Below are 18,957 nucleotides of genomic sequence, written 5' to 3'. Positions count from 1 at the left end.
GTGCTGGGACTCTCCAAAGAAGTGTGATGGAGCCACTAATATCAGGGATTGTCAGGGTGGGATTCAAATTTCTTAACAACTGATTCTGTGGGCATGGCCTAATTTGTGGGTGTGGCTTGATGGTCATGTGACTGGGCGTGGCTTGGTGGTCACGTGACTGGCTAGGCATGGCTTGTGTGTAAATATTGTAAATATTTATGTAAGTATTGAATTTTTTATTTTAAAAAAAAGAGCAACTTTTACCCAAAAGCAGGCAAAGCAGGCAGGCAGATTGAGTTGCTCACAGAATCACAGATTCACTCAGAGATCGATCTTTCTGCAATCTGCTGCCTGAGTCTGTCACGTACCATTTGCTTGCAAGCGAACTCATAAAATTTGCTAGCAAGCAAGCTCACAAAATTAACTCACAACACACCATGTATGTAAATATTGAATTTTTTTATTAAAAAAAGAGCAATTTTACCCAAAATCAGGCAAAGCAGGCAGAAAGATTGCTCACAGAATCACGGATTCACTCAGAGATTCACCTTTCTGCAATCTGCTGCCTGAGTCGGTCACATAAAATTTGCTAGCAAGCAAACTCGAAAGCTGGAAGCTGGAAAACCTTGAGATAAAGCCCAGACTAGAGCTGGGGCAGGCAGGTGAGCCCAACAGCTGATTGTCAGAGTGAACCAGTTTGCCCGAACCAGGCCGAACCGGTAGAATCCCACCCTTGGATCCAACTCCCACGCTGTTTCCCCCCAGTTCAGAAACTGGGATTGACTCAGGAAGTGAGTTTTAAGGTTTGACAATGGAAAGGAAGACCGCCAACTCTTTGGCCTGGCCATGTCATGCATGATAAGTGGAAGAGGGCCTCTACTACAGGGTTTCTCAACCTTCTCAACATGGACAACTCCCATAATTTCCCATCCAGCACAGTTGAGAAACTATGGAGACCTTGATGTTCTCCAAGTCCTTGGTTGTTCTCTTGGAGACATTTTGTGACCCAACTAGGTAACATCATCAGTGTATATCCCACTCCTTTCAAGCACTGATGATGTTACCTAGTTGGACCATGAAATGTCTGTAAGGAAAACCACCAAGCTCAGAGAGCACCAAGGACCCCACAATTGTTCTCCTCCTCCTCCTCCTCCTCCTTCCTCCTCCTCCTCCTCCTCTCCTCCTCCTCCTCCTCCTCCTCCCCTCCTCCTCCTCCCTCCTCCTCCCTCTCCTCCTCCCTCCTCCTCCTCCTCCTCCTCCTCCTCCGCCATGAAATTTCTGCAAGAAAGCCACCCAGCTCAGAAAGCACAAGGATCCCACAATTCAGCGACAAGCTACTCATGTTCTCTTCTAAAGATGGAGAAACTTTGGTCTAGTAAATCAGACATCCCCCAAATATTTGGGGCTCTCCAATATTTTGGGGTACAACTCCCCAAATCACTTGCCCTGTTCTTCAGCTATTGGGAGTGGAGCTTCAGCATAATCTGGAGATGACCAACCACCTTCAACGTGGCTCAGGGCTGACTGCAACCACTTGCTCCATCCAACTTCCTCCCTTGGTTTGCTACCCAACTGTTGTAATCTTTCCCTGAATGTAAAAAAGCGGTTGAACACAAAAATACTTCTCGGAAGCTCCTGCATTGAAAAGGAAGAGGCACACACCACAGTTCAAGTAGAGACACTATCTTTGCTTGAAATGTAACAGACCATGATTAGACTAAGAAACGTAAACATGCAGACACATGCACAACGCAGAAGTTACAATACAGAAATACAGACACACAGTGATGTTCGGTTCAGCTGCCTGTAACTGGTGCCCTTGGAAAGGATCGCAAAAACACCCCAAAATATTTGTATTTCTCAGAGCTGGGTAGTCCTCCATTTACGACCAAATTGGGATCAAAAACGTCTGTCAGCAAGCAATGCGGGTCATTAAGTAAGCCGCACCCAATTTTACAAACTTTTGGGGGTGTGGTCCTTAATAGCAATAGCACTTAGACTTATATACAGCTTTACAGTGCTTTTAGAACTCTCTCTAAGCGGTTTACAGAGTCAGCCTAATGCCCCCAACAATCTGGGTCCTCATTTTACCAACCTTGGAAGGACGGAAGGCGGAGTCAAATTTGAGCCAGTCAGTCAGATCGAAATGCTGGCAGTGGGCAGAGCAGCCTGCAATACTGCATTCTAACCACTGGGAGGAAAGGAAGGAAGGAAGGAAGGAAGGAAGGAAGGAAGGAAGGAAGGAAGGAAGGAAGGAAGGAAGGAAGGAAGGAAGGAAGGAATAGCACTTAAACTTATATACCGCTTCACAGTGCTTTACAGCTCTCTCTAAGCGGTTTTACAGAGTCAGCCTCTTCCCCCTAACAATCTGGGTCCTCATTTTACCCACCTTGGAAGGACGGAAGGCTGAGTCAAGACTTGAGCCTGGTGAGATTCGAACTACCAAATTGCAAGCAGCCAGCAGTCAGCAGAAGTAGCTTGCAGTACTGCACTCTGACCACTACGCTACTTTTATTTTTAAGCAAACGGCACGGTCATTAAGCACATCACACAGCCGTTAAGCCAGCTTCTCTTCTTTGAGTCTGCTTGTTGAACACCCCCTGGGAAGGTCACAAATAGCAATTGTGTGACACACACACACCCCGGGATGCTGCAACCGTCATAAATACGAGCCAGTTGCCAAGCACCTGAATTTTGATCCTGTGATCACGGGGATGCTGCACCGGTGGTAAGTGTGAGGATTGGATGTATACCGCTTCCCCCTCCCCCCCTGTGCTGTTGTTAACTTTGAACGGTTGCTGAGCAAATAGTCGTAAGTCGAGGACTGCCTGTTCCTGGTTTCTCGGGGTGGTCGGCCACCCCTGAGAAATTCATATTCTGGAAAAACACACTGAATTCCTAGAAGCAAATCAATTGAAAATACTTTAATTCCTGAAAAACACAATCCCTCCATCTAATCCCTAGACAGAGGGCAGTGATTGCGAACATTTTCAACACTGAGTGCCCAAATTGGAATGCACGTGCCGAACGCTGGAAATCCGAAGACCAGCTGGCCAGTGCATACATGCCTGTTTTTTGGCCACTTTTGGGGTCGTTTTCAGGCCTTTTGGGGGGTTGTTTTTGGCCATTTTGGGGGCCTTTTTAAGGCTATTTTCAGGCAGTTTTTTTGGGCCGTTTCAGGCCGTTTTGGGGTCAAGAAATGGCCTGAAAACAGCCTGAAGAATGGCATGAAAAAGGTCCAAAAATGGCCTGTTTTTTTGGCTGTTTTTCCGGCTTTTTTCCGGCACTCTGGTGCCTGCAAAGACCAGCTGGCTGGCACACATGTGCATTCCAGAAACCAGAAGTGCAGTTGGTGATGGCGCATGCACTCACAGGGAGGGCTCTGCGTGCCACCTCTGACACCACGTGCCATAAGTTCTCCATCACGGATTATAGGGCTGTATAATAATGACCTCGGAAGGGAAGGGCAGTTTAGCGTGTCGACCCAACAGGATCTGGGTTCTTCCCAACCCTTGGACAACCTTCAACCTGATGGAGCAGGGGTCACCCAACCTCCAATCCATGGTCTGGCACTGGTGTACGGCATGCTAGAAACCGGGCCAGGCAAAGTCCCATCCACAGGATGCAGGCAGCACATGAAACCACGGCCCCTACGGCCCGTGGACATACCACGGAACCTGGTGCCTGAAAAGTCGGAGTGGGGGCCACTGATCTACAGGGTCAAAACATGTGCATTTCCCCCCAAAATAGACATTTGCAGAGAGGTAGTTCTCCATTTATGACTGGTCACTTGGTGACCATTCAAAGTTAGGGCAGATTTCCCCCAAACACACACACACACACACACATTATTTATGACCATGTTTCAAAGTTATGGCAGCCTTGGGATTGTTCGCCCTTACAACCGATCCCAGGGACACTGCAGCATCTACTCCCTCCCCTCCCTATCTCCCTCCCATCCTGTCCCACCAGGTCCTCGCAGGCCTTGGACCTGTTTCCCAGACCAGCGGGCCCCACCTACTCTCCCACACCCTGTCACCTGTCCAGGACCAATCTTTTGAAGAACTCCAGAAGAGTTTCAGAATATCTCCAGATCTCCAGAAAATCCACAGAAGATCTCCAGAAGATCCATAGATCTCCAGAAGATCCACAGAAGATCTCCAGAAGATCCACAGAAGATCTCCAGAAGATCCACAGAAGATCTCCGGAAGATCCTCAGAACATCTCAAAATCTCCAGAAGAGCCTTAGAAGATCTCCAGAAGTCTCACAGAATATCTCCAGATCTCTAGAAGATCCACAGAAGATCTCCAGAAGATCCTCAGACCTCCAGAAGATCCTCAGAATATCTCAAAATCTCCAGAAGAGCCTTAGAAGATCTCCAGAAGTCTCATAGAAGATCTCGAGATCTCTAGAAGATCCTCAGAGGATCTCCAGAAGAGCCTCAGAAGATCTCCAGATCTTATGTTGGAGAAGGAGGGAAGGCCACTCAACATCCCTGGACCCTATAGTTGTGACGCCATTTTCTGAGCAGCTGCTAGGAATTGTGCCCCTCCGAAATGGCGGCTCCTTCTGGAACGCAGCTGTTTGGTCCAAGGATGGAGAGGGGTCTGTTGTGTTTCCCTAGTGCGGTCTGCGCACGGTCACGTAGACCACATTTTAGAGAAGCTGAACGAACTGGCCACCCTTCCTTTCCGCAGCCCCCTTTTCTTCAAACCAAATACCTAATAGAGGATTCGAAAACCGATTTTTCATTTTAAAAAACTATCTTTTTTTTTTTAATAAATAAATAAATCCATGACCAACCATCTGATACCTATCTTATGACGATATAATAAACCCCGTACTGAGGGGGCGGGGGCCTCATAAACCCACAGAGAAACTCCTCTGGACATTCTTCAGAATGTGCTCCAACTTCATCTTGGCCAGGGCTACCTGGACCATATCCCACGCTCGCTCCTTTCCATGCAGGTTCTTCAGCTGGTGCAAGTAGCTGTGAAGGTCCACCTGCAGCTCTTCGATGGCCTTCTTCTTCTGCGTCCCAGGAGGAGTTTGAGTGAGCTTCCGATAGAGACGCTGGAGCCTTCGTGGGGACTTCAGTTGGAATGCTACGAAGTCAAGGGCTGCCTCGTGACAGTCTCCGATACCTAGAAGAGAAAGAACAGGTGAGGAATTGTCAGGAAGTCCCTCCTTAATTTCCAGGTTTCTTCTCTCCTCGATGAGTTTCCATCCGTTGCTTCTGGCCCTGCCTTCAGGGGCTTTGTAGAACAGCTTGACTCCCTCTTCTTTGGGGCAGCCCCTGAGATATTGGAAGACGGCTATCACATCACCATGCTCTGGACTTGATCAGCCAAGAAATTTCAGCTAGCTTAGCAGGGTCCAGGAGAAGATATTTTTCTGCCATGGCCCCTTGACCTCTGGAACTTCTTGCCACTGGAGGTAAAGATCCACCCCTGTCCCTTTGCAACCTTCCCTGCCAGCTTCTGACAAACAAAGTCAATGGGAGGGAAGCCAGATTTGCTTAACGGCCATGTGATTCACTTAACAACTGCAATGATTTGCTTAACCACCGTGGCAAAAAGGATCGCAGTATTGGGCATGTCTCACTTAAGAAGCGCCTCCTTTAGCGGTGGAAACTCTGGCCCCCGTTGTGTTTCTAAGCTGAGGACTATCTGTGTCATCTGTGTCAAAACTGTCCTTGTGTCAAGTTGTTCTGGTGTACTGGGCTCCATAGCGTCGGTTTTGAGGGTGTGAGTCAGTTGCCAAGCATTTAAATGTTGATCACGTGACCATGGGGATGCGGTAACAGCCCTGAGTGTGAAAATCGTTCATTTTTTTTTTTACAATGTTGTTTAACTTCAAAGGGTCGTTAAAAGGAATGGTTGTAAGTCCAGTTCTCTATAAGAATCTGGAGCAATTGGAAAGAGGAGAGAGAGAAGGCTAAGGAAGAGGAAGGAGAAAGGGTAGAAGGGGAGAAGAAGGAAGGGGAGGGGGAGGAAGGAGGGGAGAGGAGAAGGAAAGGGGGGGAAAGGGAGAGAAGGGAAGGAGAAGGAAAAGGAGAGAGAAGGAAGAGGAGAAACAAGAAGGAAAAGAGAAAGGGAAGAGAAGAGAAGAGAAGAGAAGAGAAGAGAAGAGAAGAGAAGAGAAGAGAAGGAAAAGGTAAAAGGGGAAGGGGAAAGAAGGGAAGGAGAAAGGGTAGATGGAAAGAGAAGGAGAAAGAGAAGGAAGGAAGATGGAGACAGGAGGAGAAGAAAGGAGGAGGAGGAGGAAGAGGGGAGAGAAGGAAAAGGAGGTGGGAAAAGTGAAGGAAAAAGAAAGGAAGGGAAGAAGGAGAAAGCAAAAGAGAGAGACAAAGGAGGAGTGTGTCAGCGTTCCAGCAACCCTCCACTCCAACCAATAACTCCGAGACAGGCATCTTCTCAAAAGTTCTGTTTTAACTAGATAGTAAACCGGCACAAACTGGGGAATCCCAAATCTGAAAGTTCTGGGCTTCCTTGCATTAATTAAATCTACAAATCCACCCCCTGCATCCATCATCACATCCCATTGTCCCAATCACCATCTGTCCCAACTTGAGACGTCCCCTCACCCAGGTGCAGAAATAACATGACCTTGACTTAGAAAAAGAATGTTGTTATGTCTAACCACATATACTCCAAGAAATTCCCCCCCTCCCATTTTCCCAGGGCTCAAAATGTGGTAGCGTGGGAGCATCTGGTCTCAATATGGCTTCCAAAGCTGACAGTAAGTCTCAGGTGGTGGTGGGGGTCTTACCTGAGCCCTCCTCCCAGCCTTTGTCAGCCCTGCAGGAGGTGCAATAGGTGTCGTGGAAACGGGTGCCAGGCACGTTGACCCGAAGGCCTTGCGCGGAGCAATTTTGGTGGGGCTGGCAGGGCTGGCTGCTGGAATGGTTGCTGGAAAAGGTCCCCTGTGGGCAAACTCTGCACTGGGTATCTTCTCGTGCGTTGCCTGGAAAAAAACGGAAGCAGAAATAGAGGTCTCGTTTTATCTCCAGCCACCTTCCATGGCTGCTGTCTCTTTCGGGGAGCGGGAGGACTTTTTTCAATGTGTATCAAAATAATTAAATAAAACCTTAAAAGGGGAGGAGAAATGGAGGGGTGAGGAGAGGAGAGAAAAGGGGAGAGGAGGGGAGAGAAGAGGTTGGGAGAGAGGAAGGAAGGAAGGAAGGGGGAGGAGAGGCAGAGAGGAAGGGGAAGGGAGAAGTGGAGAGGAGAAGAGAGAGAAGAGAAAAGGGAAGGAGGAGAGTAAGGGACAGGTTGGGAGGGAGGGAGGGAGGGGGAGGGAGGGACGAAGTGGGGAGAGGCAAAGAGGAAGGGGAAGAGAGGAGAGGACAGGAAGGTTGATCAGGAAGAAAGGGAGGGAGGAAGAGAAGAAAGGAAAGAAAAAAAGAAAGAAAGAAAGAAAGAAAGAAAGAAAGAAAGAAAGAAAGAAAGAAAGAAAGAAAGAAAGAAAGAAAGAAGGAAGGAAGGAAGGAAGGAAGGAAGGAAGGAAGGAAGGAGGGAGGGAGGGAGGGAGGGAGGGAGGGAGGGAGGGAGGAAGGAAGGAAGGAAGGAAGGAAGGAAGGAAGAGGGAGAGAGAAAGAAAGAAAGAAAGAAAAGGGAGGGAGGAAGGAAGGAGGGAAGGAGGGAGGGAGGGAGGAGTCATATATCTTAAAATTGCTGAGAGTGACAAACACCGATTTGAAGGGTTGATCCTTCAGACTTCCCACCCCTCCAAATTTTAAAGAGATGTCAGCTTGTTCCTGCTCAATTCCAGTTCACACACACACACACACACACACACACACACACACCAGGAATAGGTTGCCGTTTTCCTCCCCTGGTACGTACCGGGCTCAACCACTCCGCTTCCTGACGGGCACTTGGAGTGCTTGATGCAAAAGAGCGACTCGGCGTGGTAGCCCGGCTTGCATTCGCACACCCTGTTGTGCGTCCTGTTGCACGACCCCACCTCCACCTCCAGGATGTTACAACGGACGTTGCAGTACAGGCACCTGTCCACGTAGTTCCAATACTGGGTGTAGTGCTCGTTGGCACACGGCTTGCACTGGGTGCCCACGTTACGGGTGCAAGGCTTGGCCATGCTCATCCCCGGGGGGCACTTCTCGCACAACAGCTTCTCGTCGGTGTTGGGGTCTTTCCACTCGAAGGTGGGCGGGGAAGCATGGGTCAGAGGACTCCAGAGCAAGATGCTCAAAATCGCCCACTAGTGGCCGGGGGGGAGAGAAAGGAAGGCAGGTTAGCAGAGTGTCAGGATTCCGGCATTTACCCCCCATTGAAATCACGAATCTCAAGCCAAACTTCCAAAACTTCAAAAGGATTTATTGGGAGTTAACATGCCGGCACTGCCTGGGTGTAGCTGACTCTGAGACACATAATTCATTGTCACCCTTGACCCTGCTTTCCCCCCCACCCCCTGGGTGTATCATAATTCATATCCTCCAATGGGACACCTCCATAGCCAAGAGTCCTCAATCATGCTCTCCTGGTAGAATTTTGCGGGGCAGAAACTTCGGTCACCTAGTTACTATCTTTGAAAACATTTATGAAATGCAATTTCGGTTTGCAAACTGCTGCACTGCTCCCCCGTCCCTTTCTGCTGGCAACTCTAAAAGGACCATAGAAATATTTTACGAGTTGACACGCAGATTCCCAGACACAGCTAGTCCTCGACTTACATCCACCACTGAGCCCAAAATTCCCATGGCTAAGCAAGATCGCTATTAAGTGAGTTTTGCCCTGTTTTACGATCTTTCTTGCCACCGTTGTACTGTGAATCGCTGCAGTTGTTCAATGAGTAACGTGGTTGTTAGCAGAATCTGTCTTCCCCATGGACTACGCTCAACAGAAGGTCACAAAAGGGGAATCAATTACGTGACCCTGGGACACTGCCACCGTCATAAATACAAGTCAGTTAACATTACCCTAAACATCTGATCATTCACTCAACATTGGAAATAATATTTTTTTTTAAATTTACATTGATTACCTGGCCCAGATTTTGCATTTTCTTGAAATCAAATCGATTCACTTTCCCAGAAATTCACGATGGTCTGTAGCTGGGCAGACTCTTCGCACAATGGAAATTTCCTCTTCTTACAATTCTAAGGCAGGGAAGCAAGAAAGAGAAAACGCCATAATTACTACCTTTTTTTCTCTCAAAGCAGGAAAAGATTTGCAAGCAGGTTTCCTGCGCACATCAAAAAGATTCAAATGGCGCTTTACAGGCTAAACGTCCCGTAGAGAACATTTGTCACAACCCACATACGTTAAAATGCCTCGTCATCTTATCGCAGACAATTGTGGTTACAACTAAATTCAGTTTCCTTTTTGGGGATTTTATAATAAAGAAACAGAGGTTCGTCCACTTTCAAGGAAGAGATTGGACTGCCATTTGTCAGAAATGGTGTAGGGTCTCCTGCTTGGGTGGCGGCAGGGGGGTTGGACTAGATGACCTACACAGTCCCTTCCAACTCTGATTATCTGTTATTCTCACCCCTCCTCCTGGCTCACATATGTACAGGTAGTCTTCGACTTACAACCACAGATAACAGATAATCAGAGTTGGAAGGGACCTTGTAGGTCATCTAGTCCAACCCACTGCCCAAGCGGGAGACCCTACACCATTTCTGACAAATGGCAGTCCAGTCTCTTCTTGAAAGTCTCAACTGTTGAAGCTCCTACAACTTCTGAAGACAACTTCTGTTCCATGGGTTGATTGTTCTCACTGTCAGAAAGTTTCTCCTTGTTTCCAGGTTGAATTTCTCCTTGTTAAGTTTCCATCCTTTATTCCTTGTCTGGCCTTCGGGTGCTTTAGTAAATAGCGTGATACACAAGATATAATAGGGATAGACAGAAAGATCAAAGATGTATAATAATAAGTGTAATATATGTATTAAATATAGGTATGAATAGATGTTAAAGACAATATGAAAGATGTATAATAATAACTATAATATATGTATCAATTAATATATGTATCGATTAATGATAAACAAAAATAACATAGATTAAAATAGGTACGAATAGGTGTTAAAGTATAAGACAATATTATATGTGGATGTCAATGTTGTTGAAAAAGTATTAAGATTTGTACTGGTGGAAAATAATAAAAATTATTTTAAAAAAAAAAGAAAAAAATTTGACTCCCTCCTCTCTGTGGCAGCCCCTCAAATATTGGAAGACTACTATCATGTCTCCCCTGGTCCTTCTCTTTACTAGACTAGCCAGGCCCAGTTCCTGCAACCGTTCATCGTATGTTTTAGCCTCCAGTCCCCTAATCATCCTGGTTGCTCTTCTCTGCACTTTTTCTAGAATCTCAACATCTTTTTTATAGTGTGGTGACCAAAACTGGATGCAGTACTCTAGGTGTGGTCTTACTAAGGCTTTATAGAGTAGTATTAGTACCTCCCTTGATCTCGATTGTATCCCTCTGTTAATGCAACTTAGGATTGCATTGGCTTTTTTGGCTGCTGCCACAATGGAGTCCACATTTTCTGTTGCTGAGCAAGACAATTGTTACGTGAGTTTTCCCCGCAGTTTGCAACCTTTCCTGCCAGAGTTGTTAAGTGAATCACTTCAGTTGTTCAGTGAGTAAGTGAATCTGGCTCTCCCACCCCGTTTACTTTCCTTGTCAGAGGGTTGCAAAAGGGGATCATGTGACCCGGGCCAACGCAACCGCCATAAATGTGAGTCAGTTGCCATTTGAATTTTGATCGTGTTCCTATGAGGATGTTGCAACGGTCATAAGTGTGAAAAAGGTCCTAAATCACCTTTCAGGAGCGGTTGTAAGTCAAGGACTAGCTGTACATCTAAATTGAGAGGGTTTGGCTTTATTACATCCATCCATCCATCCAATAAATAAATGAAAGATGCTTCGGGTGCAAATCCAACAATATCTGAAGCGTCACTTGAATTCCATCAGCATTCACCCAAAAAATCCCCATTGGTCAATTGCCAAAGGGCAGCTTGACCTGAAGCTGCTGAAATCAAGAAAACGCTAAAAGAACGAGATGCAATTAATCCAGAATTTAAGGGGAAGAGGAGCAGGACAGAATGACGGAGTTGGAAGGGACCTATTAGGTCAACTAGTCCACCCCCCTCCCCCCCACCCAAGCAGGAGACCCTACATCATTGTTGACTGATGGCAGTCCAGGAGGGCAAACAGCCATGCTGGCAAGGAAGCAATTTCTGAACTGATTATAGCAATAGCACTTAGACTTACATACCGCTTCACAGTGCTTTACGGTCCTCTCTAAGCGGTTTACAGAGCCAGGCTCTTGTCCCCAACAATCTGGCTCCTCATTTTACCGACCTTGGAAGGATGGAAGGCTGAGTCAACCTTGAGCAAAAGGGGATCATGTGACCCCCCAGGATACTGCAATGGGTCATAAATACGAGGCAGTTGCCAAGCGTCTGAATTTTGATCACGTGGCCACGGGGAGGCTGCAATGCTCGTAAGTCTGAAACACGGTCACAGGTCGCTTTTTACGATTTCGGAAGGTCCCTAAACAAATGGCTGTAAGTGGAGGAGCACCTGGGGTTCAAAGGCCAAAGGTTTTATGAGCTGCGGCCACAACATGGCTTGGCTGATGCAGGATTTAAATAAGGTGGAACAGAGCACAAAAGAGAAGAGGCTGTACTTTCCACGGGTGACCACATTGGAAATTTACAGCACCATTGAGCGAGAAATGGTCGAATTTGCATGCACCATTTAGGCTGTTTCGGAAGGACTCAACAAGAACGGCCTGTTCTGGACATATTAAATGGCTAATAAATTACACAGTCTTGCATCAGCAAAACCACTCTTATATCTCTTCCTCCTTACATCGGATGAGCTACTCTGATGAAATGCATCTGATGAAATGAGTAGAGTGGAATGGAATGGAACAGGAACAAGAGTAGAGTAGAGTAGAGTAGAGTAGAGTAGAGTAGAGTAGAGTAGAGTAGAGTAGAGTAGAGTAGAGTAGAGTAGAGTAGAGTAAAAAAGAACAGAATAGAATAGAGTAGAACAGGGAATAGTGCAGAATAAAATAGAGAACAACAGAATAGAGTAGAACAGAACAGAACTGTTTGCTGTTAGAGTAGAGTAGAAAATAGAACAATAAAACAGAACAGAATAGGAAATAGAATGGAACAGAGAGTAGAGTAGAACAGAAGAGAACAGAATAGAAGACTGTACTTTATTTGGCCAAGTCTGGTTGGACACACAAGGTATTTGTCTCTGGTTTAGAAGCTCTCAGTGTACATGCAAAACAACAGAGTAATAATAAACATAATAATGATACCAATAAGACGGGTAATAGAGAAGATGAGAAGGATAATAGCAATAGCACTTAGACTTCTATACTGCCTCATAGTGCTTTACAGCCCTCTCTAAGTGGTTCTACAGAGTCAGCCTGGCCCCCAACCGTCTGAGTCCTCATTTTACCCACCTCAGAAGGATGGAAGGCTGGTCAAGTCAGGATCGAACCGCTGGCAGTTGACAGAATTAGCCTGCAATACTGCGTTCTAAGCACTGTGCCACTATGGTTCTAATAGTAATACCACAGCCATATAACATGGGTAAATATACTTCGACCTACAAAACAATGCTGTGAGGATTGGGTGTTCAGCGGAGTGATGGCATGAGGAAAAAAGCTGCCCCTGTGTCTGGTGGTTTTGGTCTGCAATACCAGAACAACAGGGTTGGAAGGGACCTTGGAGATCCTCTAGTCCAACCCCCTGCTGAAGCAGTAACCCTTATACCATTTCAGACAAATAGCTGTCCAGGCTTTTCTTGAAAACCTCTGGTGATGGATCACCGACAACTTCTGAAGGCAATTAGCCTGTTCCACTGATTAATTGTTCTAACTGTCAGGAAGAGTTGATGTCCAGGATGTGAGGGGGTCTGTAGATATTTTCCTCAGCACAACTTCTGGGGGTGGGATTCAAATTTCGAAACAACCGGTTCTGTGGGCATGGCTAGATGGGCATGGTCATGTGACTGGGTGGGTGTGGCTTCCTCTTTTTTGCAGCACCCTCCCATTTTTGGGCCTCAGGGGAGCCTGAGGAAGGCAAAAAATGAAGGTGTTTTTTTTTTTGCCTCCCTGGGCCTCAGGAAAGCTTCCTGGGCGAAACAGTAAGTAAGCGAGGGGAATCCCGGAACAGCTGATCATTGGAACAGCTGATCGTTGGGAGGGGGAAAAAAAGAAATACCTTAAGGAGTGACTGGGCAGGGAAGAACGCAGTCAGCGATGTCAGGCATATTATGCACAGGAACAAGAATAGATAGAGTAGAGTAGAAAAGAACAGAACATGGAATAGAACAGAACAGGTTTGCTGTGGGAGTAGAGTAGAAAATAGAACAACAGAACAGAATAGAATAAAGTGCTCAGTCTTGCGTCAGCAAAACCACTCTCTGTCTCTTCCTCCTTACATCGGTTGAGCTACTCTGATGAAATGCATCTGATGAAATGAATAGAGTGGAATGAAATGGAACAGGAACAAGAATAGAGTAGAGTAGAGTAGAGTAAGTGGAATGGAATGGAATGGGAACAAGAGTAGAGTAGAGTAAGTGGAATGGAATGGGAACAAGAGTAGAGTAGAGTAGAGTAGAGTAAAGTGGAATGGAATGGGAACAAGAGTAGAGTAGAGTAGAGTAGAGTAGAGTAAGTGGAATGGAATGGAATGGAATGGAATGGGAACAAGAATAGAGTAGAGTAGAGTAGAGTAAGTGGAATGAAATGGAACGGGAACAAGAATAGAGTAGAGTAGAGTAGAGTAAGTGGAATGAAATGGAACGGGAACAAGAATAGAGTAGAGTAGAGTAGAGTAGAGTAGAGTAGAATAGAGTGGAATGAAATGGAACGGGAACAAGAATAGAGTAGAGTAGAGTAGAGTAGAGTGGGATGAAATGGAACGGGAACAAGAATAGAGTAGAGTAGAGTAGAGTAGAGTAGAGTAAGTGGAATGGAATGGAATGGGAACAAGAATAGAGTAGAGTAGAGTAAAAAAGAACAGAATAGAACAGAACAGAATAAAATAAGAGTACAACAGAATACAGTAGAACAGATATCTAGTCAGCGATGTCGGGCATGCGCACAATGTTGCACATGCACGATAAGGACTCACTGGGCGGGGAGAGGAGGAGTGGGTGGAGAGAGGCGGGGCCAACCAGGGGCACGATTTGCTGGTTCTCCGAACTGCCCAGAATCATAACAACCGGTTCTATAGAACCAGTCTGAACCGGTAGAATCCCACCCCCTGCCCATGCAAAGAAACAGGTCTTTAATGGAAAGCAGGAGAAAGTATTCCTGGACTCTTTCTGATTTTAGTCATCCTCTCAGTAATATCAGCCTTCTCTATATATCACGTACATGTAAGTCAAATCCATTAGTATTGCCACAGTGGAAAGCGAGATAATCCAAGAAATATATTTATTGAGAATATGTCTTTCCAATAGAAAAGAGTGTTTGTAGTTCAGGTTGAAATAAGGGCTCCTTGGGGCTCTCTGAGCTTGGTTGTTTTCTCGTAGACGTTTCACGACCCAGCTAGGTAACATCATCAGTGCATGAACCACCAAATTCAGAAAGCACCAAGGACGCCACATTTATTTCCCTTTTGGTTAGAAAGTAAAAACAGTCATGCTTGTCTTTTCCATATACCTTCCTTCCTCGTTTAATGAAAAGAAGGACTAGGGGGTGACACGATAGCAGTGTTCCAACACCTCAAGGGCTGCCCCAAAGAAGAGGGAGTCAAGCTATTCTCCAAAGCATCTGAGGGCAGGACAAGAAGCAGTGGGTGGAATCTAATCAAGGAGAGAAGCAACCAGGAACTAAGGAGGAATTTCCTAAGTGTGAGAACAATCAGTGGAGCAATTTGTCTCCAGAGGTTGTGGATGCTCCAACAGTGGAAGTTTTCTAAAAGAGATTGGAAAACTATTTGTCTGAAATGGTAGGATCTCCTGCCTACAGGGGGTTGGATTAGAAGACCTCCAAGGTCCCTTCCGTTATTCTATTCTATTCTATTCTATTCTATTCTATTCTATTCTATTCTATTCTATTCTATTCTCTCCCCTATTCTATTCTATTCTCTCCCCTATTCTATTCTATTCTATTCTATTCTATTCTATTCTATTCTATTCTATTCTATTCTATTCTATTCTCTCCTCTGCTCTCCTCTGCTCTCTTCTATTCTATTCTCTCTTCTCTTCTCTTCTCTTCTCTTCTCTTCTCTTCTCTTCTCTTCTCTTCTCTTCTCTCCTCTCCTCTCCTCTTCTCTCCTCTCCCCTCCATTCCATTCCATTCCATTCCAGTTCTCTATTCTATTCCTACTCCTATTCCTATTTCTATTCCTATTATTTCTCCCCCATCTCATCTCCATTTAAATCATCCATCAGCCAAACCACCCCGTCTCAAGAACTGAACTGCATCTGGCTAATTTTTTCAATCATGTTGGTTAGCAGGAAGAGGGCTTTCCTTCCTTCCTTCCTTCCTTCCTTCCTTCCTTCCTTCCTTCCTTCCTTCCTTCCTTCCTCCCCTCCTCCAACCCCTCTCTCTGAGGATCACTTCAACCTTGTAGTAGGTTGCAAATCAAAAGAGCTCCCTGGCAACCTTGGGAGCGTTTGGGGGGAGGTATGAAAGTCAAGGCAAGGAGGGCAGGGCGGGTCAAATGGAAGAGAGGATGCCGAAGGGAGTAGAACCAGCTGAGATGCCCCAAAGACTTCTCTAGATAAAAGAGAATAACAGAATAGCAGGGTTGGAAAGGTCCTTGCAGGAAACCCTGTGATTGGCTATTTTGATTATAATTACCCTATTATTGATGAAAGATCATCAATTACTTTTTAACATTGATTGAAAGCCCTTTAGGTCATTTTGCATGAAGTGGGGGGGAAATGAGATTCTGATTGTGTGTGTGTGTGTGTGTAGATAGATAGATAGAAAGATAGAAAATAGATAGAATGAAAGATAGATAGATAGATAGATAGATAGAAAGATAGAAAATAGATAGAATGAAAGATAGATAGAAAGATAAATAGATAGATAGAAAGATAGATAGAAAGAGATAGATACATAGATATAGATAGAAAGATAGATAGAAATAGATTAGCCTGAAGATGATGAATGAGACTTCATCGAAACGTTGCCTAGATACTTCCAATCTTACGCAGGAGAAAACCCAAATAACCAAAGATCCAAATAGATAGATAGATATAGATTATAAATATATATTATGTATTACAGATTCTATATCATATTATAAATTGCAGATTCTACACACAAACACACACACACATCCATATATATAGACACATACATACACACATACATATGGTATATGGTATATATATACATACATGTGTGTGTACATACTTACATACACACATATATATATATACACCTACATATTTATATACACATACATACATATACATACATATAGATACACACAAATACATATACACACACACACACACAAATAGCAGCTCACAGAAAAAATAAACCTAAGGTTTTAATCTTAGAAGAAGAGGCTAATTTAAATTTAAATGTAGAACTCTTGTCCAAGAGCCTCAAAGCTCCCTAATCTTTCTTTTCCTTTCTTTCTGCACTTTGTTCTCTCTCTCTCTCTCTCTCCCTTGCGTCTCAATTACCAGTTCCTGCTCGTTTGGGATCTCCGGCGTGTTCAAAACCAAAAGCAAATCCAACCAAAAGCCGCGTCTTGAAGTTGTCTAGAAAACTTCAGCGTCGGAGCCCAGCGGACGGCCGAGCAGGAGAAGCCCAGCAGGGACAACCCCTCCCTCCCTCCCTCTCTCCCCTTCCCCGGGACCCAGGTTGGCGCAACGCCCGGCTGGCCCTTCTGCCTTCCCGGGCGCCGCCTGCCCTCCTTGGCCAGCAGCCTCCTCCCCATCGCCCGGACGCGGTTACCTTCCAGGCGCCGCCTCGGTCGCTGGTCCTGCCTCGTCGCTGTGCCGTCCTGGATCTTATAAGCCGTCCTGACTCCACCTTGTACACACACCCCCACACACCCACACACACGCAACTGTTGCGCCTCGCGGGCTGGTGGATGAAGATAAGTGGACTCAATTCCCCCCCCCCCCCCCCAATCGCCAAGGTCATCCAGTCGAGCCCCTGCTGGATATCCAGCCTCCGGAGCAGCGTCGTCGTGGGACCGTCGGAAGCCTCGCCTGGTCGCTTTCCCGGTGGGATCCAGGAACTCATCCCCGCGCTCCTCCTGATCTTGGATCCGAACCGCTCTCTAACTCTCTCTCTCTCTCTCTCTTCCTAACGGATTTCCCTCTCCTTCCCCTCCCGGATCTATTGGGTTTTCCTGACCGGCACCGGAGGCGTAATCCTGCAAGGGCTCCTTTTTTTTTCTCCCCCACACACACACTTGGGGTAACAACCACCCTGCGATTTAGGTTAAGCTGAGACGGCATTTTAAACCAGGTTAAGGAAAGGCGGAGGTGGCGTCTTCACAGCTGGGTTTGGGTTTAAAGCGGCTTACGGGAATCGGAGTGTTTTCTGCGAACTCTGAAATTCAGGTAATTCTGTAATCCAATTCAGCGAAAGTCATGCAATTGGCGGGGTGGGGGGGGATGGATGGATGTGGATGGATGGAGAGAGAGAAATAGAGAGAGAGAGAGATACGGTAGATAGATACCCTAGATAGATAGATAGAGAGAGAGAGAGAGAGAGAGAGAAGAGACGGGAGGGAGGGAGAGAGAGAGAGAGAGATAGATAGATAGATGGATAAATTAGATAGATAGATAGATAGATAGATAGATAGATAGATAGATGATAGGTGAGAGAGAGAGAGAGAGAGAGATACCCTAGATAGATACCCTAGATAGAGAGAAAGAGAGAGAGAGAGAGAGAGAGAGAGAGAGAAGATATGGGAGGGAGGGAGAGAGAGAGAGATACAGTAGATAGATGGATAAATACGATAGATAGATAGATAGATAGATAGATAGATAGATAGATAGATAGATAGATAGATAGATAGATAGACAGACAGATAGACAGATAGATAGATAGATGATAGATAGATATAGGGGGAGAGAGAGAGAGAGAGAGAGAAGATACGGGAGGGAGGGAGAGAGAGAGAGAGATACAATAGATAGATGGATAAACATGGTAGATAGATAGATAGATAGATAGATAGATAGATAGATAGATAGATAGATGATAGACAGATAGAGTGTATATATATATAAATGTATATGTCTGTCTATCTATAGAAATACACACACACACACACACACACACACATATGTGTATATACATACATACATACATATTTGTGTCCATCCCTGGTAGCCCTCTAGCCACTTGGATGGGGCTATTATCTACCCACTCACTTTCACCCAGGTAACACAAGGTTGCCATTGATTTCCCAGCATGGAGAATCCCCGAATTGCTATTTTCCAGAGTACTTTTCTTCACCAAATTGTGGGATTTCAAAAGAACCCTTCCCCGCTCCCACTCCCCCCCCCCGCCACAAACACACACACACACACACACAAGTCTGCGGTATTTATTTTTAACCGTTTCTGCTGAGATGTGTCATGTGTCATGGCTGGGTGGGTGGGTGAGAGTTCTTGGGTTTAATGTTGAAATGACATAAAAGCAAGTTGGTTTGTGTGTAAACGCCCCCTACCCCCTTTCCCTGCCACAGATGATAAGCTGATGTTCCTGGTTAATGCTTTCCTTAAGTCTGCCTAGAACTAAGGAGAAATTCCCTGACAGTGGGAAGAATTAGTCAGTGGAACATCTTGCCTCCAGAAGTTGGGAATGCTCCAACACTGGAAGTTTTTAAAGAAGAGACTTTGTCTGAAGTGGTGTAGGGTTTTCTGCCTGAGCAGTGGGTTGGACTAGAAGACCTCCAAGGTCCCTTCCAACCAGGGGTGGGATTCAAATTTTTTAACAACCGGTTCTGTGGGTGTGGCTTAGTGGATCATGTGACTGGCTGGGTGTGGCCAAC

The 18,957-nt window shown here is 45.7% G+C and overlaps 1 protein-coding gene and 1 long non-coding RNA gene across 2 annotated transcripts; both read right to left on the bottom strand.

Annotated features, from left to right (window-relative positions):
• Positions 1-423: 423 nt before the first annotated feature.
• LOC148131067 (uncharacterized) lies at positions 424-1,129 on the bottom strand. Its single transcript, XR_015748411.1, has 2 exons — positions 894-1,129; positions 424-858 (listed from the first exon to the last, which is right to left on the bottom strand). It is a non-coding gene; the product is annotated as an uncharacterized LOC148131067 (long non-coding RNA).
• A 517-nt stretch (positions 1,130-1,646) lies between these two features.
• TNFRSF6B (TNF receptor superfamily member 6b) lies at positions 1,647-16,986 on the bottom strand. Its single transcript, XM_026688060.2, has 6 exons — positions 16,902-16,986; positions 8,987-9,101; positions 7,828-8,203; positions 6,752-6,946; positions 4,305-5,124; positions 1,647-4,066 (listed from the first exon to the last, which is right to left on the bottom strand). The coding sequence occupies exons 2-5, from the start codon at positions 9,002-9,004 to the stop codon at positions 4,841-4,843; spliced, it is 873 nt and encodes a 290-aa protein (XP_026543845.2). The 5' UTR covers positions 9,005-9,101; positions 16,902-16,986; the 3' UTR covers positions 1,647-4,066; positions 4,305-4,840.
• Positions 16,987-18,957: the final 1,971 nt, after the last annotated feature.

The sequence above is a fragment of the Notechis scutatus genome, chromosome 3, assembly GCF_049901735.1.
Source record: "Notechis scutatus isolate UNSWTSFEM ecotype Mainland chromosome 3, rNotScu1.2, whole genome shotgun sequence".
Taxonomy (NCBI): Eukaryota; Metazoa; Chordata; class Lepidosauria; order Squamata; family Elapidae; genus Notechis; species Notechis scutatus.
This window is presented reverse-complemented; position numbering and strand designations above follow the sequence as displayed.